This window comes from Gekko japonicus, unplaced genomic scaffold, assembly GCF_001447785.1.
Source record: "Gekko japonicus isolate JY-2015 unplaced genomic scaffold, Gekko_japonicus_V1.1 scaffold449, whole genome shotgun sequence".
Lineage (NCBI taxonomy): Eukaryota > Metazoa > Chordata > Lepidosauria > Squamata > Gekkonidae > Gekko > Gekko japonicus.
Genome location: NW_015170287.1, coordinates 448,497 through 467,745, shown reverse-complemented (window position 1 = coordinate 467,745; position 19,249 = coordinate 448,497). Strand labels below are relative to the sequence as shown.

Below are 19,249 nucleotides of genomic sequence, written 5' to 3'. Positions count from 1 at the left end.
TGGACTACTGTAACGCTCTCTACTTGGGGCTGCCTCTGTCACAAATCCGGAAGCTGCAGCTAGTGCAGAATGCTGCAGCCAGACTGTTGATGGGTCTTTCCAGGCGAGACCACATCCGGCCTGTGCTGCAAGCGCTGCACTGGCTGCCTATAGCATACCGGATTTGCTTCAAAGTGCTGGTGCTTACCTTTAAAGCCCTGAATGGCCAGGGTCCTGCCTATCTAAGGGACCATCTCTTCCCGTATGTTCCCTCAAGAGCACTGAGATCGGGGGCGCTCCATCATCTGGAAGTTCCAGCCCCCCCGAGCTGCGAGGTTGGCCCATACTAGATCTAGGGCATTCTCGGTGGCGGCTCCTTCCTGGTGGAATGAGCTCCCGGAAGAGATCCGGGCCCTGCGGGACCTTGTGCAGTTCCGCAGGGCCTGTAAGACGGAGCTCTTCCACCAGGCCTTTGGGTAGGAGCCGCCGCCACCACCATCGCTATACCATCTTCGATGTACCGTCCACCTACCAGATTCCATGGAGGTGGTTTAGTTTGAGTGTGTTGGGGCGCCTCCACTACTAAGTTCATGGGTCGCAAATATGAGCTGCTGAGTATCTTGTATAATGTATAGATTGTATAGATTTGAAGCACCAGTTTTATTATATATGTAAAATTGTTTTATTGTTTTACTGTTTTAAACACTGTTAGCCGCCCTGAGCCACTGGGTAGGGCGGGATAGAAATCGCAAAAATAAATAAATAAATAAATTAAATAAAATAATACAGGAGAGATGGGGAAAAAACAACATCCAACGAGATTGTGTTTAAGAGCGTTGTTGTGCTCAGGTATTTGAAGATTTGCAATGCAATTATGATAATGCTTTTGTATTCAAGGAAATCCTAGGACACTTACACATGGCTGTTTTCAGGTAGTTGACAAGTGGGTTGAATGGACACAGCTTGGCTTTGTCCTTACGTGGGCACTCATGCAAGTGGTCCAGTGATTCCTTCACAGCTGCCCAGACCTCACGCAGCACCAGTGGATGGATGAAAATGGTTTGAGAATTGGCAGAGTAAAATGTGGCCATGTACTGAAAAATCAGAATATGGCTCCATGTTGATCCAGTAGTAAGGCATCTTCATATGCTGTATCCCCCCCCATTTACATATTTACCATACAATATTGTGGTATTCTTGCTCTGTATAATGGCCTCTCTGAGGAGGCACTACAAGGCTTGTTTGTTTGCCAGGGGTTGTAATGGTGTTTAAATGGCAAGCATCTTTTAAGGGGAAGGGATCACAAGGTTATTTTATTTTGGTTTTAATTGGATTTTTTTTAAGCTATCACTGTAAGCCACACCTTGAACCAAATGTAGAATAAAATGATTTAATATATAAATATTATCAGGGCTTTTTTTGTAGAAAAAGCCCAGCAGGAACTCATTAGCATAATAGGCCACACCCAACAGCAGAAACTCGGTAGTATATTACGCCACACCCCTGACAGCACAGCTTATTAGCACATTAGGCCACACCCCCATGCCTTCCCTTGGCTTGCCTGGGCGCCCCGCAGCTGCAGGGAGCCCGGGCAAACTAGCCCTTGGACAGGTCAGGGAAGGATCCTTCCAGGGGGGGCCTGGCCCGCCCGCCTCGGAGTCACCAGGGGGGTCGCTCTCCAGGCCTTCCCTCTGTAGCCACGCACGCAGATGTTTTGGCTGTAGTGGGCGTGGCAAACTCTGAAGCCAGCCGGAACTCTGTTCCTGTGCGTTCCTGCCCCAAAATAGCCCTGAATATTATTATTGTTATGAAAAACATTGGTATAATTTATCATATTTTCTTAGGTATCAAATAATGTTTTCCAGGTGTGCACTTACAGTTTGTAAATTTTTCAACGGAGACAATACATGATTATTTGGAAGTCAGAAGTGGATCAACAGATACTAGTACTGTTATTGGAAGACTCAGTGGCCCACAGTTACCACCTTCTCTTTTTAGTACAACCCACGAGACTAACTTATATTTTCATAGTGACTATTCTCAGAACAAACAGGGGTTTCATATTGCTTACCAAGGTGAGTGATTTTACATATTTACTATATGCATTCTGTGTCTGTTTTTAAAATATCAGAAGATGTCTATGAGATCATATATAAATAGCAAATATATGTTCCTTATAAGAAATGGTTTTGTCCCAACTTTGGACTGCAGAAACAGTTTTCAGATCAGGTTAGGACCAAATCACCCAGTGGGAAATGTAGAAATATTGTATGGACCTGCTGTTGGGCTGGATCCCTTGGAAAACTTCTGCAGGTTGTAATCACCTCTCCTTGCTGCTACAGTCCAAAATGTCTTCCAGAAATTATACTTCAAGGGGACTTGGCCCTTGCAGAAACAGCATCAGGGAAGCTGGAGATCTGCAGCAGGAGGGGGAAATTGTTGAGACGCTTTACCTGCAGAAGTCCTCAGTGGGATCCAAACCATCAATGTGTACAATGTTGCATGTGCACTGGCCATATGTGTAGATCCATACATGTGGCTGAGTTGATCCTTTCAATCCTACTGCCACCATCGCGTCAAAAGAAAATTCAAGCAAACCTGTATGCTACTTATCATGGACACCAGAGCAAAAATAATTGTGGAACGACTTCTATGAGAACATGGGCACACGTTTTGACATGTTTTCATAAATAACAATCTTTTTTGCCATATGACAAACTTTTGTGCAAGTAAGTGGAATTTCAAATGCAGTGCCTTGTATACATTGAGGACTGCAAGCCCAGTGGACCTTGTGGACTTGGACTATATATAACAATGAAAATGCACAGATTTGGGCACGTGTTAGGAAAGAGCAGTGTACTGTAGATCATCGAGGGTTCACTTTAACATATTAAAAATATCCATATATTCTTTTATTGTTTTTCCCCTCCAAAGTAAGTATTTTTGAAATATGAAGTTATATTTTAGAATGAAACTTATGTTGTCAGATCATTGAAGAGATTCTTATGGTTATTATTTCATTGACTTTCAGCATATCAGTTGCAGAGTTGTCCTGATCCACGCCCCTTTCGCAATGGTTTTGTCATTGGAACGGACTTTACTGTAGGGCAAACCGTTTCATTTGAATGTTACCCTGGATACACTTTAATTGGAAACTCAGCACTTACTTGCCTTCATGGGATCAGTCGGAATTGGAACCACCCTCTTCCAAGGTGTGAAGGTATGTTTTCAGTAGACATATATTAGTTCATCTTCTTCGTCCTGTGCAGGCCAACCACCAAAAGATTTTTTTGCTAGCTGTAGCAACAGAGTAGGTGGAGCCCCTGCCAAAGGGAGCCATTGAGACTGTTTTCCTACCCAACAGTCACATGCTCCAGGAAGGGGCTCCACACTCTCCCTCAGTTCTCTTTTTGCCACTGCTGGAGAAAAACAGTTCTTACTTACCTCGTGGTTTTTGGTTTTCAAAATAAAATGCTATTGTTCAAAAAGGGCTCCTCTTGTTCAACAAACATGAAGAGAATGGACAAGCACTCCATTTGCCTGTTGTGGGGAGAGCCGTAACATATTGGCATGTAAGATCTGCTAGCAGTGTACCCCAAAAGCCATAGCGGATTACGCCACTCACCTCAAGGCTGCTTTATGGGAAAAGGCTCTCTCTTCAACTGTTAACCCAGCAGCAATCTGCCCCAGTAAAACAGCCTGTATCCTTGGTCCCTAAACCAGTCTCTGACCACATTTCCTGCCCTGTGTCGATGATTTCGACCCACTTGGTTCCAAGGGCAGATCCAAACCAAAGATTTTCTGGGACACACACAAAAGTTCTGTCAAGGTCCTCTTCTGAACCTTCACTGAAGAAGCACATCAAAGTCTAAACATAAGGCTCACTGGTCAGGTTTGATGGAAATGGTACTTCAAGGGGTACATGATGGGAATGATACTTCAAGGGGTACAAATGATACAACTGGATAAGCCAGTCTCAAAGGAACCAGAGCTGGCTCTAAAGACCATTGTTGAGATCAGTGGGTATACTACCCCACACATTCCATCTCCTTGTCACCAGCACGGTCCCTTTCGGTGTGCAAACTGGAGCCGTCAGTTGATGTGCCTATGGAACACATTCTAGGACCTCCTGCCCCACATTCTCAGTGGAAACATTTGGAACCATAGGAACAATATTCTTGCTGCCAGTATCATCAAGGATGGTCAGAATTGTCGGAACCATGCATGGAAAGGATGGGGCAGATGATGGAATGGCCACAGACACCCCTCACTCTGGACCGATTGCTTATGGTTCCGAAGAGGAGGAGGAATGCAGGTCCACAGCCAATTTGGGGTTGACTTCGGAACTGTCCCCTGATGACACTATGTGGGACCATGACCCCATATCCCCAAGTGAGTACTTTCATCCTTACTCTGAACAAATGGTCTGAATGGAACAATTGTTAAACAGCTAGATAATGTCCATGAGCACTAGACGTCATGATAAGATCCTAGACTACACCCCGTGTCTCCTGTCATCTGCCCATTGACTCTTGTGTTAGAATACCTACTGTCATTAAGGGACGTGGGATTATCAAATCCATCTATTAAAGTCCATTTAGCTGCAATTTCTGCTTTCCATGTCCTTTTGGAAGGGAAAACCCTTTTTTCACCAAAGGTTTCTGAAAGATTCCTCAAGGGCCTCTACAACATATATCCGCCTAGGGCTCCCATAGTGTTTCAGTGGTCTGTCATTGTTGTTGATCCATCTAATACAACCTCTCTTTGAACCTTTGGCCACTTGCTCTCTTGAGCATTTTCCTTCAAGGTTTAATTCCTAGTAGCTGTTATCTCTGCAAGGAGAGTAAGAGAAATTACAGTGCTTACAGCTGATTATCCCTTTGTAAAGTTCCATGACCATAAGGTAGTGCTAAGACCCAGCATTTATTTTCTACGTAAGGTAGTTTCTAGATTCCACTTGAGCCAGGACATCACGTTTTTCATGCACCCATCATCTGTAGCCGAAAAGAGGCTACACATAATAGATGTAAAATGTGTCTTACTATTTTATTTAAAGAGAACAAATTTGTTCAGAAAGGCCCCACAATTATTTGTCTGTTTTGCTGGACCTTCGATGGGAAAGGCCGTGTTAGCCCAGATGATATCTAGGTGGATTGTCTCTACTGTCAAGAGAACCTACAAACAAGTGTTGGTCCAGTGTCCCTTACACATATGAACTCACTCAATGAGGGCTCAATCTATGTCTACTGCTTTTCAATGGGGCATTCCGTTGTCTGAGGTGTGCAAAGCAGCTACCTGGCCATCTACAGATACCTTCATTAAGCACTATTCTGTTGACATTAATACAAGAAGGGAGTCTTCAGTGGGGACACCAGTCTTGCATTCGATCTTCCAATGAATTGCACACTCCACCACCTGGTAAATCAGCTTGTTAATCTCCCACGTGGGACTGCACAGGGCAACGAAGATGAAAACAGTGTTGTATTTATCTGTAACTGTTGTTCATCAAGTTGTCACTGTGCAGGCACACATCCCTTGCTCCTACCCCACTGTGAGCTCTTCTGTTATTAAAAAAATATTATCTGACTCATAGTGGCAGCTCAGGAGAACTGAGGGAGAGTGCAAAGCCCCTTCCCAGAGCCCATGGCAGGAAAACGGTCTGAACGGCTCCCATTGGGAGGGGCTTCTCCTGCTGTGTTAGTAAGCTAGTTAAAAAAATGTCCAGCGACTGGCCTGCATGCCTGCTGCACCATCCCATGTATGCCTGCACAGTAACAACTCAGTGAACAACAGTTAAAGGTAAGTGCAACACTGTTTTCATATGAAATTTCATTTACTGGATGTTTTCAGATTGTGTGTTCAGTGAATTCATAAGGAGAACCAGCAGTGCCCCCCCCTTTAGGAGATCAGAATGATTAAAAGATAAGGGTTGGTCTGTGGGATTTCATGATTCCTTGGTTAAGGATGATGGGAGAGATTGAAGGGAAAGGCTAGGTAGAGGGAGTTTATGATCCCACTTCCTATTCCTTATCTTTTCTACCATGTTGATAGAACCACACTCCTATGCCTACAGTGTGCCAGACAGTAAGCCGATAGGAAGACACCTGTGCCACATTACTCACTGTATAGTGCCTGTGTATGTTAGGAAAAGAACACAGGTTGCTTGATAGCAAAATCCAACCAAGTCTGAGCATACCTTTTATTAAGACTAAACCACTCCCTCCCCAGGCTCTGTGCTTTAATCTCCAGAAATATCCCATCTGGAGTTGGCAACCCAATTCCCTTTTTACTTTGTTTTGTGTTGAGGGTTTTTTTTGGGGGGGGGGGGTTTAGTAATAATCTTCAACCTGATGAAGAGTTCTGGAGAACATGAACACTTGCAATTTTGATTGTTCTTAATAAAAGGTATTGCAAGGCTTTCAGTTTGTGATTTTCCAATATTTTAGTTACATTTTATAAATAATAATTTCTCACAATTCTGTATTTCAATGACATGGAAGTCTTCAGTCATATGTTTCATACCTAGTAGCTATCATCTCACATAAGTTTTAAATAGTTTTTAATGCAGAAATATGCATACACATCATTGCTTTTACTTTTTTTTGGTAGCTCTTTGTGGAGGAAATATAACTTCAATGAATGGCACCATATACTCTCCAGGCTACCCTGATGAGTATCCCAACTTCCAGGACTGTTTTTGGCTTGTAAGAGTACCACCAGGAAATGGCATCTATATCAACTTCACTGTTCTTCAAACAGAGCCAATATACGATTTCATAACTGTCTGGTAAGCAAAAATGAATATTATTGATTTATGTTATGGCATATGACATGAAGCAACAAGGCAGATAACCAGTGCATCTCGCAGACGTGACCTGTATTTTAACATTCCTAGCCAGTAGTACTAAGTTGTCTCCCAAACTGACTAAAAAGAACATACTTCTCCTTACAGAAGGGTAAATGTACTTCATTATTGAAAATGCCATTCTTTGGAGTTTCGTTATTTGGAAATGCTCTTATCCATTGTGTTTTTCTAGTACATGCATTTGTCATTAAGTGTAAGGTGGCATTTATGAGTAATTGCTTCCCAGACTTATGCAAAAGCATTCAACATTGTACAATGCAAACAATGCCTTGAAGGTGTTACGAGAAAATCCTTACTGAAGAATGCCTCCTGCCCTTTATAACTGTGACATCAAGTGATGAATTACTTGCGTGAATGGGCCACCATACATAAACACACCAGATAGAACTTTCAGCTCTGCTTGCATCATCTCAAATGCCATACGCTTCTGTAAAGCCAGTCCACATATGCAGTAGCTAGTTAGCAAGCTCAGGTGATACCTGGGTATGTATCGACCAGACTGCCTAGAGACTAGGACTTTTTCCTAGTCTTTTGTCAAAACTCTGAACAATGGTTCAAGCTAAGGCCCAGGGGGGAAATATGCAAGTTTTCTGTTTTCTGAGAAATCAAGGTTAAGCTGACTGTGGCCTCAGAGAAAGAAAAAAGGAAAACGGGAAGTTTTCATAGGTGCTGAGAGATCATTGGGCCTAGCAGTTTCCCCTACACATTCCATTTGGCTGGAGTAAGGACAGTTTAATTGGACCTGATACAGCTCTCAAGGCTAATGACAACCTTACCTGCTTGGTTGAGTCTCCTGGTTAGTAATGGTCTAGTTATATCACTGGCCACACTTTAGATTGGTCAACTAGAATCATGCCAACACAGGTTGTGAGGCGTAAACAAAATATGTTTTATTCTAGTTTTTCCCTCTATTTGGATTATGACGAGCTTTGAGATACCCTGAGATATGAGGACTGACACTTCAGCCTTTTTGTCTGCTTGTCTTGCCCAACCCATCACCCTTTAGTAGGACCTTGGCCTTAAGGTCCTTTGACACAGACCTCTGAGTGCAAAAGTTGCATATATGATCCCTGATCCAGAAGAAATTAGTTACACCTAAATTTCCATTCGCTGAGAATGACTTGTCCCGTTAAATGGGACAAGAGTGACATACTTTCTCTAAAATAGGGCCAGTGTGAGAGAAGCATGAGCAAATTCTGTCATGGCACCAACTTATCCCCCCCCCCCAAAAAAAAATCTGTGCAGAGAACCAGTGATAGCATGAATACACTTCACAAAAGCAGCAGTCTATGAGAGGACAAGCAGTGCTTCCAAGCAATAACAAGCTTTCTTGTTCTATGATGGAAGAGAATCAAAGAAAGCTAGGAGCGAGAGAAGAGAGAAGCAAAGGAACCAATTATAGGATGGGAAAAATCTGCAGCTACTGAGCCTATGGCTGCAAAGATACAAGATACAAGAAGATACATTCATTGCATCCATTTTGCCTCCATCATCTTCTGGGACTTCCACTTTAGGCTCCTGTTACCTTTATCTGGTCTGGTCCTGTAGGTGTTGTCTTCTTGCAGAGAGTGAGCCTGGTGCTGGACAGGGCTAAGCTGACCTGAAAGGCCATGAAAACTAACTTTTATTCTTCTATGGTTTATTGATCACAGAGATCTGTGATTGAAACTATCCAACATTTTCATAACAGTTTCTTGTTTGTGGATCAGTTTTGCAAGTGGCATTGGAACAAATAATGTGTGTTTGTTTGTTTTGTCTTAGCTTCAAAAGCTACTTAAATGCACCACTTAATGCAAATCGAGAAGTACACAGAAAAACAACTGGTGCTTTAAGAGCACTTCTCTTTGTGTTTAAACTTTCTTTTAAATGGGGGGTGGGCAGAGAGCAAAATGAGATGTAAAATCTAGTGGGTTTTTTGTCATTCTTTTGCCCAGGATTTTGTTGATGAAAAATCTGCTAGAACATTAAGAGAGACATAATTTTAAATGGCCTGTAATTTTATGATCGTTCCAATGTCATCATTTCAGTGTCCAGCTCCAACCACAAATCACATGTCTGTGACCAAATGCTAACATCTGTAGCTGCAATTAATTGCACCTGTACATTAGAGGGATCATTTCAATGCTCCATAAAAAAATGTTTTCTGGCCATTAAATATCTGTAAAATGAACTTGACAGAAATGTTATGAGCATTAAAAATGTAGCATCCACATGTTTTACGGCTGTATGACACCATGAAAAAGGACGGAGACAGTCTAAAATGCTATAAACACCAGCCTTGGAACAGTGAGGGGCTGCTTGTTATTTGATACTCTTATTTGCCAGTTAGAGATTTCAAGGATGACAGAGCAAAATGGGAAGATACTGCCTTTTTTCGAAATGCTTCAAGTTTGTAGAAAAACATGATGAAGAAAAATAGGAGAGGAGGGAACAGGAACTTTATCTGAGTCATTTTAAAGGAATATTTGCAAAAACACGAAACTGTGATAAATGTTGCCTTTTATTTTATTTTTTCAGATGCATACAACCTGTTAGGTTATTTTCCACAAGTAATGCCATTTTACATCTACCATTTATTTTAGTAGATCTTCTGTTCAATTTCCATTAAAATGAGAAAAAAAAGATGGATATTAGCTCTCGATGAACTATTCCAATTGGGTATTGGCTTGCCATGGATTAATTTGTTAATGTGTTAAAACATTTATATTCCCCCTTTCCGAGAGGTCATATTACCTAGAATGATCTGTTTCCAGACTCTTCATTTCCACTCCCCATGCCTTGAAATCTTGCATAAAGAAGGTGAAAAGACATACATTTAATTGTAGTGGTATTGTTTTGTTACTGTTACTTCTTAGGGATGGGCCTGACCAAAGTTCTCCACAGATTGGACAGTTTAGCGGCAACACTGCATTGGAGTCAGTCTACAGCACTTCAAACCAAATACTCATCAAGTTCCACAGTGACTTCACAACAAGTGGCTTCTTTGTGCTCAGTTATCATGGTTAGTGGTATATATGTGTTGATTGTCTAACAGGCTGTCTTGTTGGAAAATATTTCCCTGCTGAATCCCACATGAGCAAGAGGTTGTTTTATTGAACGAAGCCATATCTGTCTACATATGTGTATTTACATAACAGGTGTGTAAGGGTGATATAGTCCCACTTGTGGGGAAAAAATAATAAAATATTGGTTAAAGTTGTGGTTAAAAGTAATTGTAGAAATGCATAACTACCTACCAGTCACCTGTCACTCCAAAAAAGTTATATTGTTTGGTATAAGTGGTGACTATTTATTCACTGTGAGTCAAAGCATGGTATCAGACCCATTAATGGCTGTAAAAACATTTGCAAAAAACTGAAGAGCTGTTAAAACAAGTATCAAAATGCAGATCCAAAAAGTGTGGTAACTCATAAAGTAGCATTGTTATAGGGAGGGGAATTTGTTTTTCTAAAATGCATTCCACCCACCCCCAGCCCGATTTAGCCATCGATTCCTTCAATCCGACAGATCATTGGAGTTCAGGGAGAAGTTGGGTAAAGAGAAATTAAGAAAATTTCTCTTAACAACACTACCATAAAGCTATTCTAATTAACAGTTATATGCTTGAGGGATGGAAGACAGAAAGAGCCCTTTCCCCCAAATATTGGCAGCTTTTAAAAAATGTTACTAGCATCAGACACTGGGCCTGACTTGATTTCTATAACTGTTCTTCTTTAAAGTAATGTGTATATTGTCTGCATTATGTAAAAAATTTAATAATAGTAGTAGTGGTGGTGGTGGTGGTAGTAGTAGCAGCAGCAGCAGTAGTAGTAAGCCTGAACTCCATGCAAATAGATCTTAGGATCTGCAGACAAGTATAAAAGGGAGAGAGATTAAGGAGAGCTTACCATAGGTACCCACATACCTGTCACTTTGAAAGGGGCAAGCATATACAGTTAGGACTGATGTGGACTTCACGCTGATGGATTGTTCAGAAGAAAAGTTTTTAGTCCTTGGGCTTCATTTTTGGCTAATCTATCAGCTGCTTCAGAACTCTCCCAAACTTCACAAATGTACTTGCTACCTCTGCCCCAGGGTGCCATCTCCTGGGTGACAGCAAGTTCCACCACCTTGTTTCACATAAATCCCAATGCTAATCTCAAATGGTGAGACATGAGCCACCTCATGTCCCTTGTTCTCTGCAGTCTGTTTTGACATAGCACTGACATTCCTTCCACCACCTCTCCAGTCCCCAAATTCATGTAACTCCTGAAAGGTTCCTGCTGCTGCTGTTGTTATTAGTCTTACTTTTTGTTCTTCTGGGGCTGGAATCATCAGAGTGCTATGTATATACATAAAACAAGAATCATTGAGGTTGTTGTAATTCTGTAGAGAGGAAAAAACACTTTTCAAAAGTACAGTAGTACTATGCTGTTGACTGGTTCTTCTAACGTTCCAGAGCCAGCATTGCCAGCAGTGTCCTGCTTCAAATTAAGCCCTGGTTAGCCTTCTCCTTCCTTTCTAGCCCTAGAAGCTCTTGAGAGAGAAAATGTCTAAAATGTTTGGGTCAAGGATGTGCTCTCTCCAGGCCTTGCTATTGGGAATTTGAAAGAAGTTACAAAAGTATATCCTCTAGATCAGGATTATTTTTTTCTCTTGAGAATCTTCTTGGATTAAGACCCACTGTTTTTAGGAATTGATGTCTACATGTGCAGTTACAATGAACATGGCATAACTGCGTTATTTCCAGTGATCTTCCAATATATTCTACATCTCATTATTTCATCTTATTTTGGAGGATCAATGCCTGTTGACCTGTTTATTACTTAATGTGATTAGATGGGTTTGAATAGGGTGCTTAGATGTGTTTTTCCCCAGGATCCTTTAGTTCCTCCCCACACCGGCATTAGATTACCCAAAATACATAATAAATGAGGGATTGCAATTGGCTAAAATACTTGAGCCAGAAGTGAAAATTCAAAAACAAGTATTTTAAATACTGTTCAGTCCAGGTGGTCTGCTTTGTAGAGTCCAGTCCTTTTAAGATAAAGTGTTAAATGTTGTCTGTTGTCATCCTGCAAAAAGGAGCAACATATTAATTATAATCCCTTTTGAATTTCCATAGCATACCAACTTCGAGTGTGTCAGCCTCCACCTACTATACCGAATGCTGAAATTCTGACTGAGGATGACGAATTTGAAATAGGTAAAGTCAGTCAATGCAGAAATAACATTGAACATCTAATGTTATGACTCCCTTAAAAAAGTAAATAGTTGCTACTAAAGCTGGTGTCGCTGCCACCATGCACTCATGAGCGGCAGGAAAACAGGGCCCTGTTGAGTCCTGTTGGAGTCTTCTATGTGCTCGGGCCCCATGGCCATGGTAGACTAGATACCAGCCATTGTCTTCAAAATGTTTACGTTTGGCTCTGCGGCATGAAGAAAAACATGTGCTTTTGTATTACAGAGTTTGTATATAATTTCAGCTTTTTGAGGTGCATGTAATAAAATGTAATATTATTTCATTCTTTCAGTAAGGTGCACAATGCACATTCTGTGCTTTGATAAGAATTTGCAAAAAGGCCATGGCCATTTCCAAGATAGTGATACTACAGAGCACAGTCTGGGGCACTCTGTTCTCTCCTTTCAGTTTGTGAAACTTTCTCCACATTACGACAGTAACTTTGGGGACAACAGGGTTTGGTTCAGGACTTCCAACTCCAGGTTGGGAAATTCCAAGATATTTTGAGTGGTGCCTGTGGAGGGTTGAGTTTGGGGCAGAAAGTGAGCTCAGCAAGGATGTGAGGCCCTCTGATGTTGCTATTTTCTCCGAGGGAGGAACACAAGTGCATGCAGCCAAAGGTGTTTTGAAAGTGTCATTGCAGTTGATTACATGGCTGAGTGGACCAGCCAGCTTGCCCTTGAAAACCAGTTTGCCTGAGTAGCTGGATGATCAGCTGCTGTGAAAATTTCCAAGATCTGTTCCAGTTGTTTGTGTGTGGCTCTCTCCCCAAAACTCAGATGACTATCTAGAATTGTGCACATCTTGATAGTAAAGCAATATTTCTTAGAAAAAGATAAGTTATGTGAGCAATAAAATGTTATAAAAATGTACTCCATGCCATACCCACCAATATTTAATGGGTTGGAACCAACTAGTTTTTCCACTTGTTAAAAAAAGGGGGAGGGCTGCCTGGACAAATGCCATCTGGGAAGGGGGGGCTGTAGTAAAAAGAGGAATTAGGTGAGACTCGGTGTAAAAGCTGGCTGGATCCAACCCAATGCTAGGACCTCCTGTAGGACTGAGATCTATGGATGGTTGCATTTATCGAGTTAAACACAAAATAAGTACATTTCAAGTCACTTTTTAATCCTGTCCTGTGGTTTTCAAGCTGACAAGCCATCTCCAAACCACAGAATTTGGTTGTCTGAAAAAAGACAGCAGGAATAAATTTTGCTGATGCTGTCCCTTTAATTACTGTCATGACTGCTAAAAAATACAGAGCTTTAAAACTTAACCAGCCTGCTGTTGTGCTCTGCAGAGTAACAAGCAGCTGATGCTTGTGACTCACACTAATAGTATAGCTGGCATGAAATGATAAATGTGGCTGCTCCTTTGCCACAACATTTCCTCTGTCTAATCAAAGCTATTTGCGCCAGTGGTCATTTACACATTATATATGGTGGGTGCTTCATTAATCAGTGCTGCTGTCAATGCCAAAAGTCCTCATTAATTGTTGTTTAACTGCAGACTCTTTTTTATCACATAGGGGACATAATAAGGTATCAGTGTCTACCAGGGTTTACATTGGTTGGTAATGAGATTCTGACATGTAGATTGGGAGAAAGGCTACAGATGGATGGAGCACCGCCTGCTTGCCAAGGTTTTGTGTTTCTTTTCTCCTATTTTGTATGTGTTTGCATGTTTCTGTGACATGTCTTCAGATTCCTTTCTAATGGACTTGTGTATTTATATTATGCTTGTCAAGCTTCGTTTGCAGCCCTGTAGTCGACCCGCCCATGGCCGTGGCATCAGCCCTGGGAATTGGAAAGAGTTTATAAAGGAGAAGGTTGCGGAGGGACCTCAGATAGGCAGGGGACGGGGTTATGGTCACCCCGTAGGTCCCTCTGCCGACGTGCGCAGAACACCTTTGGTCCCATCTGTCTCTCTCGCTCTCTCTTTCTCTCTGTCTCGTTCCTTCGCACTTTCCTCCTCCCTGGCCCATCCACTTCTCTCTCCTTTTATACCCCGCCCCGCTCCCAGTGTCACCTGTAATCCCCGCCTCCTCTATTCCTGGTCTGGCCCCATCCCCCTTGATAAGCCCAGACACCTTCTGGTCATTCCAGGTGTTGTTGTGGGTGTGTTGCAGCTTAGTTTCCCCATCATGCCCACCCTCAGCCCTCCCTCAGCGGCATCTGCTTCGCCGCTTCCTGGGATAGAGCTCCAAGATGCCCGACCAAGGGGCCTTGCTCTGCCGGTGTGGCCGCATCTCCCTGGGTTGGCTATAGTCATTTCTCCCGGGGCTTCCCGTGGTGAGGTGCCGCACTGCGGCCCCGTCGGCCGCCATGGTGTCATCACTGCCTCGCTCCTCTGCTGAGTGGCATGGTCGGGGCGTCCCTGGGGGGTGGGATCCTCATCCCAAGGCCACTGGACTGGGACAATGCTTTTGTACCCATCAGGCCCTCAAAGTGGCTAATAATGGTAATATGCAGCATTCCTCTTATATAGCACTTAAATACTTTTGTTAACTTGCTCAGAGATCAGAGCAGGCATAATGTATCTGCCTTTTTCCACTTGCTCTTTTCTCACCTAGGGCAAAACCCATCTCTGACTTGCCACTAGGGATGGTCACAAACCAGGGAAATGGTGGTTCGTTGTAGTTCATTGTTCGTTAGATTACGCGAACCATGAACTTTCATGAACTTTTCCCGTTTCCTGAACCAGTTCATGATTCATTTGGTTTGTGAGTTTGGGAGGTGGTAGAACAGCCCCCTCATGAATTCGAGATGCCACACTCAGAGGAAGTCTTCAGCAGGCTCTCTTCCACCCACCCACCAAACTGGGTGAAGATTGGATTTGGGATGTCTGAGTTATAGCCCCCCCTCCCAAAGCCAGTGTCCCCAGGAAAGCTCAGCTGTAGCCTCCCCTTAAATCAGCCACACAGCAGTGATTCTTCCTAACTCACTTTCACATGATGACTAAGTCTTCTCTCTTCCTGCTGCAAAGTGAAATCAGCTGAATCAGGTTGTGGTATGTGTATATAAGTAAACACACAGAGAGAGAGAGAATCTGCTCCAATAGGGCTTGTTAGTCAAATTGCCTTGATTTTGAGGGAATTAAGATGTACCATGAGGAATTAGGCAAAATAAGGGAACAAGCACCAGTGTATACAGGGGTCCCGCTTTTTCCCAGCTCACCAGGAATAGACTCAGAGGCACGTTTCAGTATAAAATGATTTCCTTTACTGAAGATGTATGACAAGCATACAGTATCACAAGCACACTCACAATTATACAGTTCTGAGAAAATTAGATAGAAGAGGATAGCACTTTTGCATTAGCAGGATGTTTCATTGAGGGGTAGTACAGTTACCTGTCCACGACGGGATGGAGCGATCCTTAGGAAAAAATGAGGGAGACTATAAGGAAATGGGGTTGTGTCTTAGGCCAGCAAAGACACCTGGATAGACTCTTGGGTAGCTAATCTAGAGTTAGCAAGATAGGTAGGGGTTAGGTGCAAGAGAGAGCAAGAGAGAGAAAACATGGCTGTGTGCCCCCTTTTAAGAGGGGAGCTTGGGGGGTTGGGCCAGGCGGGTCACATGTCTTGGCCCACCTCCTACTAGTCTGTCCCAAAAACATCCTATTGGAGCAGGATTTAGGGAGAGGAGATTAAGGGAGTGGAGAATATTGAGATCTAGTAACTTTGAGCTGAGCAGTAGCACCTGAAGGGATTATGACTCATGCAGCCAGAGTCTTTGTCCTTAAGATCCCGTGATTGTCTTCTGCCTGTCACCTTTCAGCTAGGTGAGACTTGGTGTGTGGGGGGGAATGCTGCCTGCGTGTGTTGGAAGAGGCTTCTCACGGTGTTTGGATTTCTTTGTCTCTGGTGTTCTCTCTGGGTTTACAGTGCTTCACATGGCTAGGGAGCTGGTCCATCTTACAGCAGGCAAGAGGGCAGGTAACTTCCAGGAACCACTGGCACAACATACAGGAAAGCTTTCTGCTGGGTTTTTGTCTAGCTGGCATCCTTTTTGGGTCACCACACAGTTCAGTCCCTATTTGCACATTGCTTGCACAGTCCAGATTTTATTACTTATGAACTTTGTCCATAAGAGCACAATATGTGCCTTGCAGGGCAACAGGCTCTTCACAGGTCCACCCACAGCATTGCCTAGGAATTGATTGAATTGGCAGCAGGCTGTCTGGAGAACGAACCATTCTAATGAACCAAATGAACCCCCACAGAGGTTTTGGGAAAAACACGATCAAACAAACCGGTTTGAAATAAACCACGAACTGGCCTGGTTTGTGCCTGAACTGTGGTTTCTTTCTCAGTTCATGCCCATCCCTACTGGCCACCCAGGATGAGCTGGTCAGAGATGGAGATTAATAATGTCTGTTTGGACCCTACTGAGTCCAGGTTAGCCCATTCTTATCGGATCTTGGAAGCTAGCCTGGCTAGTATTTGAGTGCAATACCTCCAAGAAATACCAGGGTCATGACCTAGAGGCAGGCAATGGCAAACCACCACTGAATGTCGCTGTCCTTGAAAACCCCACAGGGTTGCCATGAGTCAGTTGTGACTTGATGGAACTTTCCACCACCACCAGACTTGATATCCCCCTTTAACCCCTAAGTGGCAACATGTGTCCCTGAAAGAAAATGACCTCACAATCATATGAGAGGGAGGGAGTGATCCAGAATTATGACATCCTGATGTCAAAACTAGGACAATGGTCAGCACAGCAAAACAAGTGAAGGCAGGGAAACGAAAGCCAACTACCAGGAGGTACACTTGTTGGAGGCCCTTTCTGCAGTCTCCTTTTAATCCATGTTCACCACAGTGTCCTCCAAGAAATACCAGGGTCATGAGGTGGAGGCAGTCAATGGCAAACCACCACTGAATGTCGCTGTCCTTGAAAACCATATGGGGTTGCCATAAATCAGCTGTGACTTGACAGGGCTTTCCAGCACCAGACCCTACTGAGGCCAACTATATTTTACACTAATTCTGATAACCATCTTGGGTTATTCTTTAAAACAAAAAAAATAATAGTGAGGTATTAAAAGAGATAAATGATTCAATTCCTTTATTTCATGAAATTTGCCATTTAAAATCAGTGGAGGTTACATCATGGTATAAATGAGTAGACTGTAAAATCCTAACACAGAAGTATGTTTATATAATCCCTCTACTTCCTAGCCAGGGGTTTATTCCCCCCCCCCAAAGCAATTTCAATAAATTGGCATCTGTAGAAAGCAGAAAAGAGAAAAGTGATAGTTTGGAACAGAGGTAAGGTAATTGCCGATGGATCCATTCCTTCTCAAATGCTAATCTTTCAGTATGCAAAAGGGTGGTGCATTTTTTGTTAAATCCACCAGTTTCACATAACTGCAGACTTTTATAAGCCACTGAGCACAAGTTTGTAGAAGTTCTGTAACAAACTTCTAAGAATTCTTAGCCCTCAGGGTCTTGAATGGTAGCTGCAGAAACTCAGCAACCAGCAAACCATTTGTTACAGATGGTGGCCTTTATACAAATGTAGGTGATTTTTAAATCATTTAAATTCACAAGCAATTTCTTTTCACATGAACATAAGCCCTCAGAGTCGAAGCCTACCATTTTGTTTCATTGGTTACCACATGTTCCTCTGACACTAGAAACCTGCTGATGTAAGATTGTCTTGCATTGATGCAAGTGTGTCTTTTGGAATGCTCCTCGTGCTGGTGAAACACACAGTTATAACAATACCACCCTCAGTGGTTTGGATCCAATCACCTGTTCTCATATGAACCTTTAAAGATCTGCCAATGAGACCTCAGAGGAGGATAGGATTGACAGACATGAACAGCAGGGGCTTTTTGGTTAACCTACCACCAATGCTCCCTCTAAGCTGTGGAGTCTTGTGATCAATAATTCTACCTTGTGAACTACTGGCATTAAAGCTGTGAATGAGCCATTTGGCTACTGCATAAATTAGTCTGCTGTGGAGCCATCCTTCCTGAGATAAGACAAAAATGTGTGAGCTGGAGGCTAAAAAACTGTGAGCTAGCTCACACTAACTCAGCTTAGAGGGAACACTGCCTACCACTGTGATTAAGGATAACATTCCACTGAGTTGCTTTTCTATTTTCTACTCATCTCACTTCCAGATGAAAAAGAATACTCTTCTCTTTTGCTAGGCATTTGATGTTTGATACTTAGAGATGAACTATGTACTTGTTACCAGTTGCTACTGCTGTTTTTGATCTGCTTTGATTTTGATCTGGTGATGATTATATTGTACTTTTATGAAGTTTTAATATGGTTTAATATGGCTACTGATTTATATATACACAATGAAGAGCACATAGTTTTCTGAACTTGGAAACATTCATCGAACTTTCTGAATTTTAAGGTGGTATATAAATATTGGAAAATAATCAAAATCAAAAGGAAATGAAGCTTAAACTGTTCCAAAAATGTATCTGGTTAATAGCCAGCACATTTTATTATGGTAGTTAATATATTTCTAACTGTAGAATATTCAGTGCCAAAGCATGGGCATTTGAAACAAAAATCTCAGGCTAGGGCACTTCTCAGTTGGAATACCGTGGCTGAGAAGGTTAACTACTGGTTGCTACCTCCCCCCCTCCAAAAAAAAAATCACTAAAGACCAAGGCACCTAAAGCAGGGGTCATTTGGGGGGGGACGTGGGGGGACGCCATCCCCCCGGGTGAGGTGTGGGAGGGCGGGGCCTGGAGCTCCCTGCTGGTGCCCACTGGAGGTCGCCGCCGGCTGTGGGGAGGACACACTTCCAGTGATGTCAGGGGGTGTGGCATATGCTAATGAGTTATGCTAATGAGTACCCCTAGCTCTTTTTCTACGAAATGACCCCTGACCTAAAGCAAAGCCTCAGTTAAGGATTGTAAGTGATTGGGCCAATTAGGTGAGAGGAAACAGCCCTTAGAAGAAGAGCTGGGTTTTATACCTCACTTTCCCCTACCCTAAGGAGTCTCAAAGGGGCTTACAATCTCCTTCCCTTCCCCTTCCCACAGCAGGGACCTTGTGAGGTAGGTGGGGCTGAGAGAGATTTGAGAGAACTGTGACTTGCACAAAGTCACCCAAGCAGGCTTCATGTGGAGAAGTGGGGAATCGAACCGAGTTCTCCAGATTAGAGTCCACCACTCTTAATCACTATACCATGCTGGCTCTTAGCCATACTG

General features: G+C 42.8%; 1 protein-coding gene across 1 annotated transcript in view; it reads left to right on the top strand.

Annotated features, from left to right (window-relative positions):
- The window catches only part of CSMD3 (CUB and Sushi multiple domains 3), a 796,050-nt gene that overhangs the window by 651,369 nt on the left and 125,432 nt on the right, over positions 1-19,249 (top strand). Inside the window, exons 40-45 of the mRNA XM_015417873.1 lie at positions 1,845-2,054; positions 3,011-3,199; positions 6,589-6,766; positions 9,700-9,845; positions 11,949-12,029; positions 13,594-13,707. Coding sequence (XP_015273359.1) covers positions 1,845-2,054; positions 3,011-3,199; positions 6,589-6,766; positions 9,700-9,845; positions 11,949-12,029; positions 13,594-13,707 — 918 coding nt within the window. The remainder of the gene's footprint in view (positions 1-1,844; positions 2,055-3,010; positions 3,200-6,588; positions 6,767-9,699; positions 9,846-11,948; positions 12,030-13,593; positions 13,708-19,249) is intronic.